The sequence below is a fragment of the Macrobrachium nipponense genome, chromosome 1 (genome assembly GCF_015104395.2).
Source record: "Macrobrachium nipponense isolate FS-2020 chromosome 1, ASM1510439v2, whole genome shotgun sequence".
Classification (NCBI taxonomy): domain Eukaryota; kingdom Metazoa; phylum Arthropoda; class Malacostraca; order Decapoda; family Palaemonidae; genus Macrobrachium; species Macrobrachium nipponense.
This window is the reverse complement of record NC_087200.1, coordinates 73155709-73178208: the sequence shown is the minus strand read 5'-3', so window position 1 is coordinate 73178208 and position 22500 is coordinate 73155709. Positions and strand designations below refer to the sequence as shown.

The following is a 22500-nucleotide window of genomic DNA, read 5'->3' as shown; positions in this document are numbered from 1 at the left end:
TCCGAGCCTGGAAACAGAAAGCACTATGCCAAGGAGGAGTCATGCCATAGCCTTATTTGAGTTTACGTAAAAGAAGCTTGAGTTTGGTCTTCAGATGATAAATGCGATTTTTCGTCTGAGCAGCTTCTTCATACATACATTTAGATCTCGCTCTTAATTATAAAGTATTCGTTACTTATTGCTGTAAAGCTTTCCCTTCACTGGTCCTGAGTAGATAAAAAATAAGTCTAAAAATATGAAAATGATAATATTTTTATTCAGCGCTTGGTCTCTTGGCAACTATGAAAGTTTCCCGTATAAATGAATTTTCGTGGTTTATTTCTTCCACGAATTGTACATTTTTCATAGATTTTCAGGGTATCTCTTTTTTAAGTGCAAAGGCTAATGGAGAGCATCTTGGTGCCCTTTCATAGCCCAGCCCCCCTCACAAAAAGAGGGGGTGGGGGAGGAAGGAAGAAGGATGGGGCTCAACCATGGAAGAGGGATAAGAGTCCGGAAAAACAAAGGCAGGAAGAGAAATCCAAAGCCTGCTTATGAGAAATATGAAGTTCTTGTTCATTACTCAAATAACTGAAATCGTCAATCAGTCTCTGTTTGAGAGGCGGATGTGACATTACCCAAAGAGAAAGGGCTATTGCCTCTCTCTCTCTCTCTCTCTCTCTCTCTCTCTCTCTCTCTCTCTCTCTCTCTCTGTGTGTGTGTGTGGGTGTATGTGTGTGTTTTCTCCTTATAAAAGAAGCAGGCGTCGTCTGTGTTCGTCCTTCTCTCTTCAACAAAATCCTGTGTGTTGCAGACTCAGAGTTTTACTCAGCGTTACATCAGAAAATGAATGGCTTACGCGTCTTTTCTATTATTTATCGAAATGCTGATCGCTGTGAAATGGTTGTTGTTTTGCACTCCATTTTAACTTTTCCATAAGCTCCTTACTTTCTTTTCCCTCAATGCCAGCCATATCTTTGTAATAACGGAAATAGTACCATGAATCTCATTTCCGGTTTTTGTAGCATTATATGTCGATGACTAACGTGATGGTGTCATTGCAAGAACAAAGCCGCAGTCGCTCTTCAATGTTTTCTTTGATTTCGGGTTACTTAATAAGGAAAACATTAATAGTTCAGAATACTATAAAAAGGAAAGAGCGGTTACACGGTTTGCCATGGAAAAAAAGCCTGAGAAATGTGAAAGGTTTGGAACCTGCGTAGACTGATAAAAAGAATAACCTAATTCACACATGGGTACACACATCCAACCCCACCCCACCCCGCCGCCCCCCACCCCCCTCCACATACACACACGCACACTATATAAAATAATAGCTAATATATTATAAAAAATTAAGTATATAAATAATGTACATATATATATATATATATATATATATATATCATATATATATATTATATATATTATTATATAATAAATATATATATATAATATATATATATATATATATATATATAATAATATATATATAATATATATATAGTTTATATTAATAGTATAATAATATTATATATATGTTATATAGATATATTTATATATATATAAATATATATAATAATATAATATATATATAAATATATATATAATATTATCTATATATATTATATTACATATTAAACCATACATATATGTGTGTGTGTATAATGGTAAGTTTTCTTCAATAATTCAAATACGTTCATTACGGAAGGCACCAAAAGAAAAAAGAAAAAAACAACCAGCGTAAGTGTATTTGCGTAAGTCCCTGAAAACTCACCAGCTGAGGAGACAACAAGGGGTACAAGGAGGTTAAATAAGGAAACGAGAAAGCTGTTAAGGTCAGCATTGAGAGGAAAATTGAACATAATAATTCGTGGGGATGCTAAAAGTTTCCATAATTTGAACCTAGGCATTCTTATATGTATTTAAACTGATAGAAAGGGTGAATCTACGAATACATTTATCCTCTCACTACAAGTTTGGAAAGGAAGACTTAGAAGGGGAGAGTAGGAACGCTCGGGTGGGATTCCTAAAACTGCAGAGTAACAATTTTCCCTCTGGAAATCTCTCCTTGTCAGCATCCTCAGAATAAACTTCGTCTGGATCTCTCTCTCTCTCTCTCTCTCTCTCTCTCTCTCCTCTCTCTCTCTCTCTCTCTCTCTGATGTTGAAAAAGCTGCTTCTACGTATGATTTTGATATGGTTATCATTGTTTCTGTACGGATATTCTTTGTAATATGCTATAAAGGAGTTGTTGGAAGTATAACTGATCATTACCAGACTGAAACGAAATTGAGAATAGTTTGTAGGTTAGTAGGAGAGGAAGAATGCATTCAGAGTATTGCTGTGTAACTATAGATGAAATTAAGACAAGTTAGTTAGATAAAAACAAAATTGAAAAAGAAGACTAGCATGTTTGCATTGAGCGGATTGGTAAAAATTGGGCAATCATTAAAGATATGTAGCTTTAGTGTTCATGTGGAGCATGTAATATTCCAGGGTGTCAACTGAATTAGTAGGGAATTTTTTGCTGCCATAGGGTTCGTGGAAAAAAATTATTTGAAGTGCAATTGCAGGACAGAATATTATATACAAGATGCAAAGGAATGAATGGGGTAATCAAGAAGAAAATTATAGAATAGGGCATAAAATAATGATATACAAGGGAGAATCTGAGCTACTTCTTTGGAAAGTACAAGTATGAGAGCGTAGCTATTGCTAAGAAAAAGACTTATAAACAATCTTACCAGAAAGGATGGAAGTGTAGAGAGAGATGCTACCCAAAGAGAAAGCGCTCTTGTCTGAGGAATATTTTGAGGTTTGTTGAATGTTAGAGGGTAGATGAGAGGCTTTTTTGAATGATCAAAGAGAGTGGAAGTGCTTAATGTGAATTTCGGAATGATTTTAAAGTGGCAGCCTTGCAGTCAGTATGGATTTTGTCTAGGAATATTTTGCCCCAAAATCAGAGTACCGCGATTCGTTTGATTTTGTTCTTAGAGTAGACTCATACTTTGTCTGAAGCTGAAGGTGGGTGGATTTCTATGAAATAGTTTTAAAGTAAAGACAGAGGATACCATGCAATCACCCATAACGGCTTGTGTGAGTTACAAGCCAGGTGACAGATCAAACATAAAACTTACGGTGACTTGTTGCTCGTGCAATGACAGTGCTTTGTTCTGAATTTGAAAATATTTGTTGTAGGCTGCTCTGCGATGCCAACAGATTCAATGAAAAGCGTTCATTGTAATAAGAAAGTGGGTGTTATTTCGTCTTTTTCGTAAACTGTACGCCATCTCTCTCTCTCTCTCTCTCTCTCTCTCTCTCTCTGTGTCGGGGAGCAAATTCCCGAGATGTATACTGGTACTGCGCAAGCCCCGGTTTTTATTGCCATGCCCTTAGTTAGGTTGGGTTAGGTCAAGCAAGTTCAAAAGTGTACGTTGAATGTAATTTGGGTGTGGGAAACATAATGAGGTTATTTTCAAGGAAATTCTATAGTTAGTTTTTGATATGGCGTCTCGTTTTTTCAGCGAAGGTCTAGTACTCCGTTACAGTTGGGGAATATGCGGCCGGGTAAACCCGATTTCTTGTAGCTCAGTCTTCCTAGAAAAGCAGCCTGAAGAATTTAGATCCCTTGCTCTGTTCCTCATTAGATGGATTTCCTAAGCCGGGTTAACATATCAGTTTGCCATAAAAGCTTTTATTTAGAATTAGGTTAGTCTTTTCCCATCCCAACTGGGAAACCAAATCTGTGCTAGATTCGGTCCAGCTTAAACTTCGTGTTAATTTGTGAGGTCTTGAAGATTCATCTCGATTGCTCTTTTCCTCATGCGATCTATTTCCTTTACTAAGTTGATCATTCAGTTTACCAAATTGATATGTTGAAGACAGAAAATAAAGAGCTTACACGTTGTTTCTATTATTTATCAAAATGCTGATCTCTGTGAAAGGAGAGTTTTCGGGTATATTAAAAATGATAAAGCATAGTCAGGTAGTCGTAAATGATAGCAAAACCAGTTGAGGAATTATTAAGTATGAAATTTTCTGTTAAATATTTGAAGCATTGTGATGACTATACCGTCATAGTTCCGAGAAGCAATATCACCGTTGATGTTACCATTAATATTAAATAAGGCCACAGGGCTCCATATCCAGATTTCACTTGCCCGAAGGCTTTCTTCTTAGTAGAAGGATTATAAAGAGAAACAAAGCAGATTTAAAGCATTTGTACTGTAGTGGGAACAAAATAAAAAAAATTAGTACACCATCGAACCAGAGGCGCGTTGCAAAGAACCTCTGGTACCGTCTACACCAGTGGCTCTTTAACCTTTTTACCACGCCCTCTCTGAGAGTTGGTCCGTCCCTCCACTCTCCCCTTGTATCTCTGAGTAAAACTCCCTCTCAGATTTAAAGGAAAATAAAAGAGAGAGTCTCTCCCCTTCCTGGGAAATTACTGACGTCCCCAGCTTGAAAAACTGTGATTTAGGCCAGGAGTATATATGAGCCACTGTGGTATCGGTGCGTGGCGGGGATGTGGCTTCCCATAGGTTTCCATTGTTTATAAGCTGTGGCGGGGATCATGGGCAGCTCGCCACAGTCGCTTGCCACAGACGCTCGTGCGTTCGGCATAGCTTATAAAGAATAGAAACCTATGAGAAGCCACATCCCCGCCACACACCGACGCCACTCTGTGGCGCTAAAGAGTGTCTCGTGTACTCCTGGCCTTACTCTATGACACGCAAGCCACGTAGTAGGCGGAACCCCGTTACACAGGGAAGAGACTTGATAGCCTTTGCATTATTAGCCTCTTGTTTGAAGTCTTAAGTTCACGTTATACCAGGTCTCGTAAAATAACTTTCAGTAAAATAACTTTCAGTGCTGTTATTTTTTCATCTTCCTGTATTTGCAAAGTCATGTGTTTATCGGTTACGTAATCAAGGTTGTCTGGGGTTTATCAGTAGGCTACCCTCACTTTTAATGCCTCGGGTTCTCACTACCTTTGGAACTTATCTCTAAAATTAGTCTCAGTTGTCCGTTCTCGTGCAAATATGAACGTATTTTCTTTTTTTTACACGTGTTTTTACTTGTTATTAGTATATTAGTGTAAATTTTTAAATTCACTAGCACATGATTCCAATAATATTGATGCAGTTTTTTAGTTTTGTTTTATGATATTTTACGTTTTCAATTTCTTGCTCTGTTTGCCAATTCTTTCAATTTTTTTTTCTTTTTTTTTTTTGCATTAATCAGCTTTGTGTGCGAGGTCCTTTCAAAGGGTTTCACGTGGAATAGATGCAAGAGTAGCGATGGTTCTTAAATGGGTAACATTTCTATATATTTGTTCAGTTATTTTCTTTCAAAAATAATTATGTACAGCCTGCAAGATTTCTTCCTCCTATAATTTGAGTACTGTCTTTGCTCTATTTCGAATTTTCGTTCATTGTGAACGATTAGGTTCCTCTTATACTGGCTTAGTTGTGTTCAACTAACAAAATGTCTTTGACCCAACCCTGGTAATAGTAACGTCTGGTGCCAGACAACTTGCAGTCAGTTAATCAATTGGTGTAGGAGAAATCCTTATGTTGTGAAATTTCTTTGTTCTCGTGTATGAAAGGACCTTCATTCGCTCACGTACCAGAGATCTCTTAATAGATCTTTATGGCTCTTATAAATTGCACCCCCCCCCCCCCACAAAAAAAAAAAAAAAAAAAGTCTAGAAAAATAAACTACACTACTTAGAAAAAAAATGTCTCCGAAAGCAAAACTTTTTAGGAAGTAGTTCTCGATTTATTTTTAATTTATTGCTAAATGTCAATAATAAAAAAAATTAACCTGCTGATGAGGATTAATTTTCATAACTCAAAAAATCTTCATGAATTGCGCTAAATTTGTAGTAAGATTTATGAAATGAAGGAAATCCGTGGCTACGTGCAATTCTTCATCTCTCGTCGCCAAGGACCCGTATTTGGCGCTGTCAGTGAAAGTAAACTTTGCTGGGTTGTGTTGGGCAGAGGGATGGTGGGGTTGGGGGAGCTCCCACAGTGGGGATGGTGGAAGGTCCGTTGGAGATTTACCTTGTGCGGTGCCACTTGCAATGTTTGATCACGTGACTATCGAGGCTGTTACTACCCTTGAGACGCTCGAGGGAGAAAACTGTTTTCACTGGAAGGAAAAGCTTGTCATGAGACACGTAGGACGATTGTTAATTGATGATGATGTAAATGAATGAGGAATGCTTAGGTTTTGTGCTATGTTTCGTGTTACTGGCTACGCCATTTTCCACTGGTATCGGCGTAATAGTGTCCGTTATCTGTCAGTCATTTCTTTTCTCCATAGTTCTTTAAACCAAGTTGACCTTTCCTAGATGGTGACCCCCAATGGTTTTCGTGGGTCGTTATCTAGGACTAATATTTCTTGTGGGTCATGATTTTTATGATATTTACAAGTCTTTTATGTTTTTACGGCAATCCCCAACGGGCTTGTACTGAACACGCCTCAAAGGTGGATACTTACCGGTTTGAAACCCCCTTGGGGTCATTTGGTAGGAAAGATCCTTCTCAGTTATATTTAGCATTTTTGTACTAAAATTCAGGATAAAATTGTTGTAAATGTTTTCTGAACACCCTCGTCTTATCTCACTGTTGTGCTGAAATGTATTAGCAAAATCACACCGAACACTTTATGCGAATGTACTCTAATTTCCCCCTAATTTGGCAGAACAAGTGAATGTTTTAAATGATAAAAGGACACGGAGATCCTTCGATGCGCTGCAAGTAATCGCACGACCCACTGACATATTACAGTGGTCTTGAGAGTATAAAAAGATGAATGGAGTGTCTGTAGTAACTAGATGTTAGTAGTTTCGGAGGAGGAATCGATACAGAAATTATTAGTTTATTTTCTTTGGTTGATGCATAGCAAACTCAAGAATGAAGACAGAATAATCATAAACGAATTATGACAAGGAAAGTTTTCCTACGTGTCTGAGGATACTTAACATTATTATTTCATTGTTAATGATAGGAATGTCACCTGAGAAAACAGCGGGAAGACTTGATTGCAGTTTATTTTATTTTATTTTATTTTAGTAAATATTATTAATATATTAATTTTGTTTTCGTTCTTCAAGAAGATGCTGTGACAGGATCCTAGATCTCGTAATGATATCGTATTACCCTAAAGGTAACTGGACTTTAAACTTAACCTTACGGGAATCGATGGAAACCGAAACTTTTACGATATTCTACTTAAATTTTTCTTTTCATCAATTCATGAACGCCGCCTATTACCTTTATTCACTCATCCTCCCTTATTTAAAATGTATTGTAGGTGAGTAATGAAAGCGATTAAGATTTGCAAGAAATGTTCCGATGGACAGCAGCAAAATATTCAGACACCCCCATTTTTTTTATTCTAAATTTTCTCCATTTATACAGTTCTCATATTGCAACATATGAATTACTGAGCGTAATGCATTTGTGTACCGTCTTGTAGATGTTCTAATTTTTTGGGCATAATACAAACTTCTCTGGTCTTGCTTATCTGAATATCAACTCTTGACCTGAGGTGAGGATTTATAAAAAAGTTTATTCCCCGAAGGCAAGGCATGGCATCACTTATTTATTTATTTATTTATTTATTTATTTATTTATTTATTTGCTAATTTTACTTGGACTACTTCATTGTTTACCCTCTTGCTCTGAGAGCATCATGATCAGGAACGTTACCTTTTGACTGAATATGTCAGGAATTAATTTAAAAGACGATTATCTTGCTGACCAATACATCCTTTAAGTTTTCTCTCAAGAATTCATATTCTAACTGGAAAAGCGACTATCTTTAGTAAAGTGAATATGTTTTAGTAGTGAATACAATTTCTTTGTCGCGAGAAAATCATCTTCAGTTATCAGTTGTTCTTTCCAGTGGCTAATGTATTGTTCAGATGATGTATTTTCCTTCTTTAATCTTTAATTCTTCTATTGAGTTTGAATAGCCTTGCTCTCGTCCTGTTTAGTAATTTGGACAATGCCTGAAATGAGGCATTATTATTCTTATGCCCATTAGGATAATAATGATATCATAATTTAAGGATAATTTAGGATATTTGGGAATTTTTAAGACCTAGTCTTACAGTCGATGAAGTTGTGTAGATTCTTACCCAGAAAAGGATTAACCTATTAAGAAAGGGGCTTTAGAATAATGGCCATTTAAGACTTAGTCTCACAATTGATGAAGTTTTGTAGTCTTACCCAAAAAGGATTTACATAAGAAAAGGGCTTTAGAATTATGACTATTAAGACCTAGTCTCACAATTGATGAAGTTATGCAGTCTTACCCAAAAAATGATTTACTTATATAAGAAAAGGACTTTAGAATTATTGCATCACTTTTCCAGAAAAGGGTACATTGTGCTATTACAACTATGAAACGACCGTTGGGAAAATGCCAAATCTGATGCCCAGACATTGATCCACGGGGTGCTGTCAAAAATCCTTATCAATGTCTATCAAACAAGTTTATTTTCTTTTTCTTTTTCTGATTTCATTTCGCTCCCACCCGTCAAATGTTTTTGATACAGAAATATCCGGAAGAATTTCTGATTGGGCCTCAGAAAGACTTGAAAAGAGATTGTTTGTGATCTCGACGCCTTTGTTTTGGAAAAAGCTCTCTCTCTCTCTCTCTCTCTCTCTCTCTCTCTCTCTCTCTCTCTCTCTCCTCCTGTGTTTTTATATATATATATATAATGTATATATATATATATATATATATATATATATAATATATATATAGATATGCTTACTTAAAAAATCACAGTAGATGCACGTGACTTCATAAATAAGCGAATACCACGGGAAATGAAAGTCAGGAATCCAAGCGCTTTCGTCTATTCAGACATCGTCAAGGAGCTACTGAAGTACAATCGGAGAGGAAGGCCTCAGGTACAAACAAGATCAGGAATACCAGATGGTTAATTATCAAAAGGGTAAAAATTAAAAGGGATAATCCAGGATTATCGGATATCACACGGTCACAAACTTAAACAGATTCTGACCCTAACCGAAATTACAAAGTATCTTTATAGTCCAAAACATGTAAAACTGAAGAATATTAATTTTGCTGCAAATATTTATCTACAACTTTTTCATTATGAAAGCATCAAGTTTAAATAAACCAAGACTTAAATTTAGAACATTTCTATTATTTGACTTAATAAAACAAGATTCAATGATATTCCTTTTAACTGTGTCATTACATGGGACTAAGGCTCTTGCTTGACTCCAGTTAATAGGATGGTCTAAATCTCTCATATGTACAAATAATGCATTCGATATTTGCCCAGTTCTCACAGAATATTGATGTTGCTTAAGACGCTGTGAAAGAGATTTGCCAGTCTGTCCGTAATAGATTTTATCACACTTTTTGCAAGGAATTTCATATATGCAGCCTGGAAGATCTTTAGGAGAATTTTTGATTACTAAACTCTTGACATTAATATTACTGAAAACAACATTTATGTTAAAAAGCTTTAAAATTCTAGGAATATCTAAAAACCTTTCATCATAAGGTAATTTTAGAATGTTATGCTTACTAAATTCAAGTTTGTCATTAGTTGAATAAAATGTTTTTCTAGCTCTTTTCCATGCCACATCTACAAAAGTCCTTGGGTATTTAAGTTTCAATGCAATATCATAAATAGTTAAAAGGAATATCATTGAATCTTGTTTTATCAAGTCAAATAATAGAAATGTTCTAAATTTAAGTCTTGGTTTATTTTAAAACTTGATGCTTTCATAATGAAAAAAGTTGTAGATAAATATAAGCACAAAATTATATATTCAGTTTTTACATGTTTTGGACTATAAAGATACTTTGTAATTTCGGTTAGGGTCAGAATCTGTTTAAGTTTGTGACCGTGTGATATCCGATAATCCTGGATTATCCCTTTTAATTTTTACCCTTTTGATAATTAACCATCTGGTATTCCTGATCTTGTTTGTACCTGAGGCCTTCCTCTCCGATTGTACTTCAGTAGCTCCTTGACGATGTCTGAATAAAGACGAAAGCGCTTGGATTCCTGACTTTCATTTCCCGTGGTATTCGCTTATATATATATATATATATATACTATATATATAATATATATATATATATATATATATATATATAATAATGTATGGGTCCCATGTGTGCATGTGTACGCGGGTTGATGTACATGATAGTTCTGTCATGAAGTCGCATGTGACTTTTAATGCTTTATATATATATATATATATATATATATATATATATATATATATATATATATATATATATATATATATATAATGTGTGTGTGTAATCTATTAGTATACGTGCGGTTTATCGTAAGATATTATTAGTAACACATGCATGCTGTCCCATTGTCTCCTACTGAGTATGGAGATAAAGCTTCAGAAGTACGTAGATGGTCACGTAGATGTTGCCTAGCATAGATAAGCTTTTATTTTGTCGAAGAAACATGTAAAATTAATCATTTTCCTGTTCTGTGTGTGTGTGAGAGAGAGAGAGAGAGAGAGAGAAGAGAGAGAGAGAGAGAGAGAGAGAGAATGTTAGGGGGTTGGGTGGGCTGGGGTGTAGGTAGATGACAGTCCAGTGTTTAAATTCTACGGGATTTAATCGCCATCATTGCACCGTTGTCGTACTCGTAAACTTATCACTATTTATGCATTGAATCCGCTTATCTTTTACATTGCTGAGAAGGACAGATTACTGGTTTAAGAAATGATTAGATAAGAACATGGCTGGAGAGTTGAGAGTTCGGAGAGAACCTCCAGTTCAGTCTGTCATTATTCTTCTTGAAGGGAATTCCTCCTTCCTAAATCTAAATGAAACTATGTCATTACCGACTATACACGAAGGGTTGACGGAAACCCCCCTCGGTGATTATTATGTAGTGCATCAGCAGTTATTTTTCTATAACTTTTTTTTTTTTTGTGCTAAGAAGGGTTTTGTTATGGTGGCCTTTTTGTGATCTATGCGGATAGTTCATACATTCTTATAGACTTTTGTGCGTGATTTTTTTTACAATCATAGATGTGAATTTCATTCTCCTTTGTTTTTATTTGATAGTCGTTGACTTAATCATCAACCGCTGATAGGGATACAAGAAAGGTGACATTGCAACTTTGTTGCATCGAAAGGTGTTGAGTGAAAGGAAAGCTCAGTGTTTTGGTGGCAAGTGATAATGAGTGACAAATAATTATAATACCATCTTTTCAGAGCGTAGCGAACAAATTTCGACTTTTACAGAAGAATATTTTCAGAAATCAGGCAAAAGGAAAGTTTATTAAAAAAGACGACGAGAAAAAAGTCAAATCTGTAATCATGTGTAAAACGTGTTTGCGGCAAGCCAATTACCAGGTAAAAAAAATATGTTGTTTGTTTGTGCTTATATTGTGTTAAACTATGTTTGTCTAAATAAAGGACATACATACATACATACATACATACATACATACATACATACATACATACATACATACATAAATTTGATTTGTGGCTTTTAAAACTGATGTCATAACAACATACATACATACGCACATACATAAATGGTGTCACGTGTATTTGATGCTTTCTAAACTAATTTTCTAATTTTTATTATGTTTTTATTGTATTAAATTTGCAATTGCAACTGGTTTGATAAGCTTCAACGCCTTTGCCTTTATAATATCAGACCGCAATATTTTTAACGTTCAAGTTCATGCAGGCTTTAAGTGTTTATCTTATGATTATATTTTATCTGAATCATTATTGTCATCTATTTTATCTTTATCATTATTGTCATCTATTTCATGCCTAGCTTAAGACTGAATATTAAATACAATGCCCCATTTTTATAATTGTTGCATAGGAATCTTTAAAAATCACACATAATAGATTTTCCTTTAAATACATTTCTTGTTGTGTGGATGGAGTGCAATTCTCTTGGTTACTCGGTAATATTTGTTTTTTATTTCTTTGCCATGAAAATAAGTAAACAATTCATGTAAACGTGTCTTTGGTGAATTCTGATGTTAGTGAACGTTTATTCTGGAGTGCTTGCATATTTATGAACTCCGAAGAACGAATAGTTTCTGCAAGTAATGCTATGGCGATCAGTCACAATGCATGCCTGTGCCATGTAAAAAAAAAATAGATAAAAATAATAAAAATAAAAATAAAAAAGAAAAGAAAAGGTCTTTATAATTACTCAAAGGGCCTAATAAAAACACGCAAGGAATACCTACTTAAGGTACGCTAAGAATTTGTGCAACGTGTTCAGGTGTACAGATAAAAGGGGGCTGGAACAGATATAATTATTGCAGCGTGTGCTGATTTTTTTATATAGTGAACTAGTCTTTAATTCCGAAAGGTTGTGGCGGGACACTAATTCTTACGAAACGAATGTCTCCATTGGAACTTTCAAGAAAATTGGTTCTTTTTTTAATAAAATTTAATTTTCTGATTCAAATGTCTATTAAAAAGTTTGTACGCTTTTATTCTTTATGCCAACGCAAGCGTTACAGGATATTGCAAGTAGTTACAAAAATGATAAAATGATAATAAAACATGTTCTGAATCATTCGAGCAAGTTATGACAATTACAGTTTTTTTTTTTTTCCTTTTTACAGACATATCCTTGACGCTACAAACTTTTGTCCTTGACGCACTCATTCGCCACTCATAATTCTTTTGAATTTCGGCTAAATTCTTTTGTGCCTAAATTGACAAATTCGACACCGGAGTGACATGTTGACTAATGTAGACTAAATTATAATGATCATAAATAGATATCACCACATGCACCTGTAGGGCAGTCGTTTCCAATCTGTGGGGCGCGCCCTCCTTTGGGGGTTGGCCTCGAAGGGCTGCCAGGGGAAGCGCAAATGCTTGATGAAGGGGATAATTATATCTGGGAACTATTAATTATGATGGAATTCAGAATTTCAAAATACTGAGAAAATATTTCAGATGTAAATATATATTGTATATATTAATATATATATATTATATAATATATATAATATATATATATATATAATATATATATATAATAGTATATATATATATAATATATATATATTTATCTATATCTATATATATATATATATCTATATTTATTATATATATATATATATATATATATATATATATAATATATCTATATATATATATTTATATATATAATATAATTAATATAATTTTAATAATATTTATTATTATTTATTATATATGATATATATATTTATATATTAATATCTAAATTATATATTTAATATTATATATATATATATATGTTCGTTAAAAAGCCATTGCTTTAGTGGCATCAATAAGTTTCTTGAAGGTATCTTCATACCGACGAAGTTTTTTCCGATTCTCGTTCTTTAATTTCTGGTGACAAATACGCAGACTTCCTTCTTCCATTTATTGAATTTTGTCGCGACAGCTGTTTCGCCTTATGGCATTATCAAGCGACTACTGACTTACAATCTGGACTTTCGGCCTATTTATTTCATCGTGTGGGAAGTATGACCTTGAAGTATGGGTACTGGTTAGTCTAGGGATTAACAGCTTAACCATTGAAGGTGTTATTTTGGATACAAAGAACATAAGGACATATGTACTGTGACAATAAAAGTGAAAATTTAAACAGTGGTTAAATAGATATTCAAAATATAATGCCATGTGCTAGTGTTTCCTTAAATGTATGTTTAAAATTTAATATGTTACATGTTGGTTTTAAGTATGTTTAAAATTTGATATGTTACATTATATTTTGAATATTTAATTAATCACTCTTTAAACTTTCACTTTTATTGTCACAGTGCATATGTCCTTATGTTCTTTGTATCCAAAACAACACCCTTAATGGTTAAGCTGTTAATCCCTAGACTAACCAGTACTCATACCTCAAGGTCATACTTCCCACACGATGAAATAAATATGCCGAAAGCCCAGAGTGTAAGTGTTACGGGCTGCTCTAGGAGCAAGAGCCCGTGCCAGCACAAGGCTGGCTTAATCTCAAACAACAACAAGATTGTAAGTCAGTAGTCGCTTGATAATGCCATTAGGCGAAACAGCTGTCGCGACAAAATTCAATAAATGGAAGAAGGAAATCTGCGTATTTTTCACCAGAAATTGACGAACGAGAATCGGAAAAAACTTCGTCGGTATGAAGATACCTGCAAGAAACTTATTGATGCCACTAAAGCAATTGCTTCTAACGAAAATCGTATAAGAAAAAACTATGCCTTAAAAGTATATTTATATATGTATATAATATTGTGAATTACTGACATGGTGCTGACTATGCCAGTAAATTACAGTATATAAGGAAGGGGGGTGAGGGGGCGCAGAGAATGTGACATTCAATGAAGGGGGGCGAGAATTAGGAAAGGTTGGAAACCACTGCTGTAAGGGGTTAGTGCCGACAGTGCACCTCAATTGGTGCGTCGTAGGCTTTACCAAAGGGTGTTTGCAGTGCCCCTCCGGCCCCTAGCAGCATCCATTTTTTAGCCTTTTACTGGACCTCCATTCTCGTTTCCTCTCTCTAACCTTTCTATTTAGCTTCGAATTATGACTTTTGAGTGCACCTATAGGTTTCTTCCAGTTCCACCTTTAGTACTTTACAAACTACTTTGGGCGGATAGGAAAGCCTAAAAAGGTCTGAAAAAGGTGTTTCGCGTTCAGTTAAAGATACAGGAATTTTAGGATAGGACGTTTATGATTTATTTATTAGAATGAAAATGTAAAAAAAAAAAAATGTGTGCTAAACAGTACAGAAAAATTATTGCTAATAAAATATAACATATTTATTTTAATATTTATTTTAATTTTCGTTGGTGAAACAAGGATCTGTGTGACCATAGATTTTAGCACTTTTTAATTAAGTTAAGAATATAATGTTTACAACTTTTATGTGAGGCGGAAATCTGCATGCGTCTCGAGTAAGCTGGAGGTTGGATCACGCCTTGTTTTTAGATAAACTACTCCAACTCCCTCCTTTCACTGTCTTAAGCCTTGAATAGCCTTAAGTGTCCCAGTGCTTGGCACAACAGCCTAAATTTCATAAAACCAAAAACACGAATGAGTACTTGGTCATATTTTTTTGTTTGTTACTGAAATTTAAAAAGTGCAATTTAGGGTGTTATCTTTTCAATGCCAAAAAATGTATAGTGTTTTAGTACATAACCTACAAACCGTTTCTTCGTGTTCATTTTTCATGTTCTTGCAAAAATTAGGCAGAATGATTATTAAAGTGAGTTTCATTGTTCCGAAACGGTACTTCTTTTTAATCTTAATATTTTTATATTACAAAATACTATTTACGAAATCTTTTGTAAACCTTGACAGTGTCCATAAATAACTTTTTTTGTATCCGTGATAAAATTATGTTTTATATTCTGTTACACTGACTTTTAAAATGTTGATGCATGATTTGCTGAGATTTTAATAAATTTTCTATTTTTGTTAATTTTACGCAGTGGTTTACGACATTATTACCATTCTTACTCTATCTAATGTAATTCTATTCTCCTTACCTATCTTTTCTTAATTCTAGATTTATTTCTACCCCTCCAATATGTAGTGTAATGAACATGAACTTAGCGTCATTTTTTTCTCTCTTTCTAGGCTGATGAGAACTGGGGGCCCTGGGGAATAAGCTCTGCATATACCTCAGCAGCCCTCACACTTCGCCGTCTCCTGGTGACGCAGAAGAATCCTAACGACAAGGAAGAGAGGGACTCGAGTGAGGAAGACGACTCTGCACCTCCTCCCAGGACCAATTTCATCTATTACGAATCTGACAAGAACAAAGAAAGAACTGGTGATAGAGAGGTTGCCTTCTGTAACGTCTCTGGTGGCTCACCCCTCTCGCACACCCATGTCCCTTCCCACGCCCACTCCAAGGTAGGCGCTGACGAGGGTGACATAGAATTTAAGGAGACTGACATCTCTCCTACGAGGGTTACAACTGCTACTGCTGCAGCTGGTGGCGACACTTCCAACCTGCTTAACTTTTTCAAGAGAAGTGCCTCCCACTCAAAAGTGAAGGGGAATGAGAAGATAGCAAAGGATTCGACAAAAGGCTCAAGTAGCAACGAACAGTCTAGTAATGGAAGAAAGATAGTGAAGGATAAATCGCTGTCAGGAGCTACGGAAGAAGGTGTTGTTAACAGTGGGGGACCCTCTACCAAGAAAGATCGACCAGTAGACGAGAAGCTGGAGCCCTCCAACAAAGAAACCCTTCACCGACCCTTCTTTTACCTCCCCTCTGATGAAGAAGATTCAGTTATTGATGACCTTGACCGAGAGCTCTTGCAAGACCCTGACCTTTACCCCGTCCCTAAATGTGGTGGTGTCAATACCTCCACTACCCAGTCCTCCCCCTCCTCTCAGAGCAAAACCGTTAGTCCTTCATCACCCCAGAGTCCTTTGAAGACCTCAACTAGTTACGTAGACTCCAACTCTGACATTAAGCTTCGCATTCGTAGCTGCTTGAACAGAGCCAGATCTCGAAGTGCCTCAATCTCAGGTGTTGGAAGCTTTGAAGCTGGTCTGTACCGTCTGGAAGGATTACTGGAAGACGACGACGACTTTGATCCAAAGAGTGAACCAGTTACTTCTAGTAATTATCGATCAAGTGGCTCTTCCAGAGCCAGATTGGAGCATGTCAAAGCACCTATGCCGAAAAAATATAAAAACGCAGGCACCATCACAGGTGAGTTGAGCTACTGGACTATTTTTATTCTTATGTATTTTATTTTATTTTTATTGTAGGAAGTGGTTTTGGATGTAGTGTACTTTAGAGGTTTTTTTTTATCTGCAATAAATAATGAAGCCATTCTTCAGACCCCAATGTACTTTAATTTGCTCATAGTCCTGATTCAGATCTTTTTGATAAAATGTTATATGGGTTTTGATAGCTCAGAGTTATGGTATTAGGTAGAATCCTAATTTTTGTTGATGTTTTATGCAAAGCTTCTTGCTTACTGAATTAAATTCTTCCAATTCTCTGTGGTCTGATACACATTTGTTTGTATTCCCATTTGGTCCGGTCCTCATTAGTCCCTTTCCTATGATGTTCTTAGCCTTCACCCTCGACTTTGTCCTGCTACTTCTGGATCCACTTCTTTTCTCAGTATGTTTTGCTTTCCCTGTCGTAGCTTTCAGACATTGAAATCTATTGAATACATTTATATTCAATAGATTTCAAAAACCATTCATTATGTTCTATACATTTTACTTAACCCCCTAAACCTCTCACACCATCCACTAGATCATTTTCCCATTTGGGTTTTTCTCCATTGCTCTCTTTCTTTTAACCAGTAGCATTGTTTTGCTTAAACAGATTGAGAATCCTCTCTCCATTCCTCAGTGCTCTGTTGCAGATATCTGATCTCAATCATTTCAGATTCTGATGACAAAAGTATATCGGTACTTTTTGAACCTTTGCTTGTTTAAGAAGCTCCTAAGTAGGCCCCCCCCTTTTTTTTTAATGTGGGTTCCTAGATTCCTCAGGTAAGAGTGGAAAGAGCAGTTTTTTGGAACAGTGGCAGCTTGGTATCCCTGAAAAATACCAGAAAAGGACCCTTTGCCAACTTTTATAACATATATTTATGATATAACCGTCAGATATAGTGACATAGGTTCTACGAGTCTTTCCACCATATCTGCTTTTATAATGCCAATCTAATTTGTTTTTGCTGTATTCTATCAATGCCCTCTCCATCCTCACAACTACTAGCATATGGCATCAACTTAATTTTTTCTGGCATTGCCCAGAACAGATAATTGACATTTTTAGCAATTTTGGCAACTTTTTTTCAAGCCTCTTTTCCTGTACTTTCATAGCCTACTTCATCAGCCTTGTTCTTTGGCTTTTCCCAATGTTGTGCGTCCTCTTTTCCTTGGCATATTCTTGAGGTACTCTTTTTCCACTTTTGCTTGCTCCACCTTTTTATCTTGTTTTCATCTACTGGTTCTCCAGTAGTATTTAGCAGAGCATTTGTTATTTCTAATGATCTTGGCTTGGACTTTGCCACCTTTCATTTTCCATAGAGCTCTGTTAACTTCCTCAGTATCCACTTCATCTTTAATCTTTAGTATTCTGTACTTTTCAGTGATGGTTTCTTATTTTAGCTTCACAACTGCTGCCTTTTCAGCCCACTCAATTTCTGACTTCCCTCTGCTGCACTGAGATTCTGATTCTCTCTCTTCCAAGTCTCCCTCCTTACTCATTTTAATTGGGTCTTGGTCTCTTTTATTTTCTTCTGTATAAATTGCTATACTTTTCTTTCATACCTGTCCTTTCAGTGTAAATGCTATTCTTACGTTTAGCTGACCCATGCACACCATTCCACAACTGGTATTTATCTCTCCCCTCAGATATATAGATATCCCTTCCCCTATTGCAGACTCCTCGCTGCTCACTACTTGTGCCACCTTTGGGATGCATTCTTTCAGAACTTTCTACCTTCCAATTTTAGATTCCTTATTTACTGATACTTTTCTTTTATACAATTTTGTTATTCTATTCTTTCAGTTTTTGTTCCATAGACTCTCCTTTGCAGAGGTGTAGTGTAAAGGCAGTGTAGCCTTATGATGTATTGAAAGCAGTACTAAAGGCTAAAGGGTTTTTGCACTATCCCCTCCGCCCTATCTGCACCCACTTTTTGGCCTTCGAAGTGCAACTGTGGGGTTTTCTCCCAGATGCCCCTTTAGATCACTGTATTTCTACTACGGTATTTTCTGGATCACTTTATCTCACTATTCAACTACTCCAGCTCCCTCTTTTTACTCTTGTAAATTCTGGATGGCCGAAAGTGCCCCGGGGCTTGGCTTGACTGCCTAAATTTTATGAAATCAAATCCCATATACTCTCTCTTTTCATTATGTTTTCCCTCAATATAGACAAAACCTGTTGTGTTTTATGTATATGCGACAATGAAATCATTTTATTTACTCTTGTCATAGTTGGAAAACCAAATATGTGTCTTAGCTGTGCCTCTGACGCTGCATCAACTTTTCAATGGGCTTCATAAATGTTGCATTCATTATCTGGAATCCTTGGAACTAGCTGAATTCCACTAGTGCTTCATCCTGATGAGTTCCCTTTTCCAAGTTCCACTCTCCCATCGCATTCTCAGTACCAACCAAGTGTGGTGCCTCAACATGGCTAGTCAGCTTCCCTTCATTTAGTTCACCTGCTAACTGTCACACGTCTGTCACATTGCCTTAACATTTAACAAAGCTTGTTTTCTTCTCTTTGTTATGTTTGCATCGATTAATTTAGAAAACATGCTTACCTTCTCTACTATAATCGTTTTTCTTTTTCTCACTATTTCGCCTCAGCTTTATCACATCCATCGCCATTTTACATTCGATCATGATGCCTAATCCATCTCGGCTTGCCTGGCCTGCTCTCTACTAGCATTAATATTCTTATGCCACTGCAGATTGATTATGTCCCAGTATTATGAGAGTTACGAATATCCTTGAATAATGAGATAATACCGGATTTCCAGGTTTGAACTGCTTAGAACAGGAGAACTTAGTGTGCTATTGTTTTGGAAAAAATTGTATGGTGTGCAGAGTTCCATGGTCTGTAGCCTTTGTATATACTGACCACATGATTAAGGGCTAAGACAGTTATGAAAATATCCATATGTTATTTTTAAAAGCATTACTTGATTTAAGACTTTTATTTGGGAAACGTAACAACGCCATTAAATGGGAACAAGTTTACAAAAAGTGGAAATATCTGAAGATTGATATCAGAGGTAGTGACATTTATTCTGATGGTGAATCTTCATTTTCCATAAGCAACTTTCCGTCTTCTTGAGAAGCTTCTTCAAGACAAGCATCTTCTAGAATTCTTTTCCGTTTACAGTGTAACGATTGTGGATGCTTTAACCTAAAAATAAGGTGAAGTAAGGTTTCCCAGTTGGCATCTTAGAACGCTTACGCTAGTACACATACCTCTGTCCATCTCTATCTGTCTATCTTTATGCATGTATGTGGGTATGAGAGTATTCATACATATAGTAAGGTTGACATTTTCACAGACAAATTCGTCACTGAGAGAGAAGTGTTTCAGAAAGAAGCAATAAAGGGTATATCTTTTTGAGTGATGGAGGAGTATCTCACCTTCAAAGCTGTTAGTTCAGTGAGTGTTGGAATATGGATGTAGATATGATGGAAAGTTGTAGATGAGGTTAGGATGGTTGTGTCTCTTATAACTGGATGTATTGCTTTTCAAGTGTTGCCTGGAAATGTTTGTGAACTTGTACAGACAAGGCTTCATCTCTGTGCTCTGGCGTAGAGGGGCTTCACTGGGAAGAGTTCCCTGTGCACATTTTTTTTTCTTGCAAGTTGCGTAAGGTTTCACCTCTTTTATCCTCTTCCCATTTATGTCAATGTCAGTTGATAAGGGCTCTGTAGAGCTTGCCGTAGGTATCTAAAAAGTTCATGCTGACCACTACTACTTCTCCATCAACCAGTTCTGCTGTTGGAATGCAATTTGCTCTGTTTGCTGACTAACTTGAATGTATTAATTTTTTATGGTTCCTTGTCGTCGAAAACATAAAAAAACGAAGAATTTCCAATGTAATTGGGCCACACCTCTCAGAAATATTCCAAAAGACATAAATGATTCAATTATGAAAATACTTTTGTAGTATTTTCATAATTTAACATGTATCTTTGATTATAATATTTCGAATGAATTATAGCCAATTTAAGCTTAATGCATTAAATGCAGTTAAATGTTTTATTTACTTGGGATAGCAACTTCATAAATCAAACTAGCTTTTAAAAATACGTTTGCCCAAACAAAGTTTTGGGGAAAAGGATGAGAAAGCATTTACCTAGTTGCAGAATAAAATGTAATTACTTAGTTTTTGAGGTCGGAGGTTACGCAACACGACCACCAAAAACTGCCTTATTATTATGATTAGGTAATGAAGACTTTATTACGATGGGATGTGTCTTATAGCATACGACCAAATACTTCAGCAAATTGATGATTTCCGTAGTTGGGCCTAAAAGCTCACATTTTCTACGACTCTCATTTTATAGTTCCATTTTCTATATGATTCGTCGTCTCCCCAGTTACATTAGGATAAGTTGCATCCCGGAAATGTTTTGGAAAGTACGGGGATTTTTCACGAGAGAAAACGGAAGACATTGCATTGAACAAATTTAGCCAAATTTAGAAAGTGAAGTAAATAGTGGTTGGAGGAATCTGTCTATATTGTACTTATCCGAAGAGTAGGCTAGGTATTAGTCTATCAAAAGTATGTGCTCGTGTATAGCCATATGTTTTTTCTATGAGTATATTTAATTAACCATATTGAGTATTTCTAAATTTATTTATCAAGAGAACGTTTTATTTTTATGGAAGACTGAAGGCCGATTTGGAAAAGTAATAATACGTCAAACTGAATAAGGGTTGGGTTTTCAGTGCCCGAAATGAACTTACTAGCGATATTTGGGAAATACTGATAATTGCGTGAATGTAAAGATTTTATTAAGCTGTTACAGTAGATGTACTATGTAATAAAATACCTAGTCCTTTGCTATTCCTCAGCTGCGTAGTTACCAAGCACTTTCAACTTACGACCTGGTACATCATTCACTTCATAACGTGAACAGCAGTAAATAGGAATTTAACCCAGCGAGCCTTGAATGTTCAGATTCGCAAGGGAATCGAAACTGGGACGTCTCACTATTTTGTAGACTTTATTAGATTACACTTCCTCCCCGGGCCACCCCCCACCCTCTCCGTCCCTAACCCCAACCCACAAAATTCCTCCAACCCCCAACTCCACCCCATTCCAAACCCCTCTTCCACACACACACACACACACACACACACACACACACACACACAATCACCCTCACATATAAGGGAAAATCTGACGTTAAAACTTTTGTTGATGTTTGTAACGCTTATTTGAAGTGGCATATTCGTCATCCTTCCTGGAAACTGGCTTAACCAACAACTACAACAGTAATTCGAAGAGTCTGGGAAAGATGCAGGACCGTGACCTTCTGGAAGAGGTGACAAAGCCCGTAAGCCAATTTGTCCCCCTAGTTCCTAAAGGCATGAAATACGAACCTGTGTCTTCGTATATCAGAACTTTCAAAGCAACCCTCGTAAAGTGTAATTTGGATGTATACATATAATTAGTATCGCTGTTGATGTATATATTTTTATTATTATATGCATAAATTATAAAATGCATAATAAACAAAATACAGAGTAGTAGAGACAAATTTATATATTTGCGAAACAAATAATTTATTTAGAAATGAAAGCCCGGCGACGTGTTATTAAGTATTATATATTACTCTTAAGAATACAGATATTTGTTCATAATCCACACTTTTCCCCTTTGGAGGGGGCGGGACCAAAAGGAATAATTTTTCGGTCTGACAGCAAGCTTTTAGCGGTGAGGTTGCTAAACCCAACCCCCAGCTTTTTTTTTTATTTATTTATTTT

The 22500-nt window shown here is 35.8% G+C and overlaps 1 protein-coding gene across 6 annotated transcripts in view; it reads left to right on the top strand.

Moving 5' to 3' along the window:
- Positions 1-22500, top strand: part of LOC135219384 (trafficking kinesin-binding protein 1-like) — a 398078-nt gene that overhangs the window by 82485 nt on the left and 293093 nt on the right. For 3 of the 6 annotated variants that reach the window (XM_064256113.1, XM_064256114.1, XM_064256115.1), the window contains exons 2-3: positions 11235-11375; positions 15627-16716. In XM_064256113.1, the coding sequence (XP_064112183.1) occupies positions 11340-11375; positions 15627-16716 (1126 nt within the window). In that variant the 5' untranslated portion in view covers positions 11235-11339. Of the gene's footprint in view, positions 1-10737; positions 10906-11234; positions 11376-15626; positions 16717-22500 lie in introns of those variants that run through there. The other 3 variants (XM_064256111.1, XM_064256112.1, XM_064256110.1) reach the window with 2 other exon arrangements.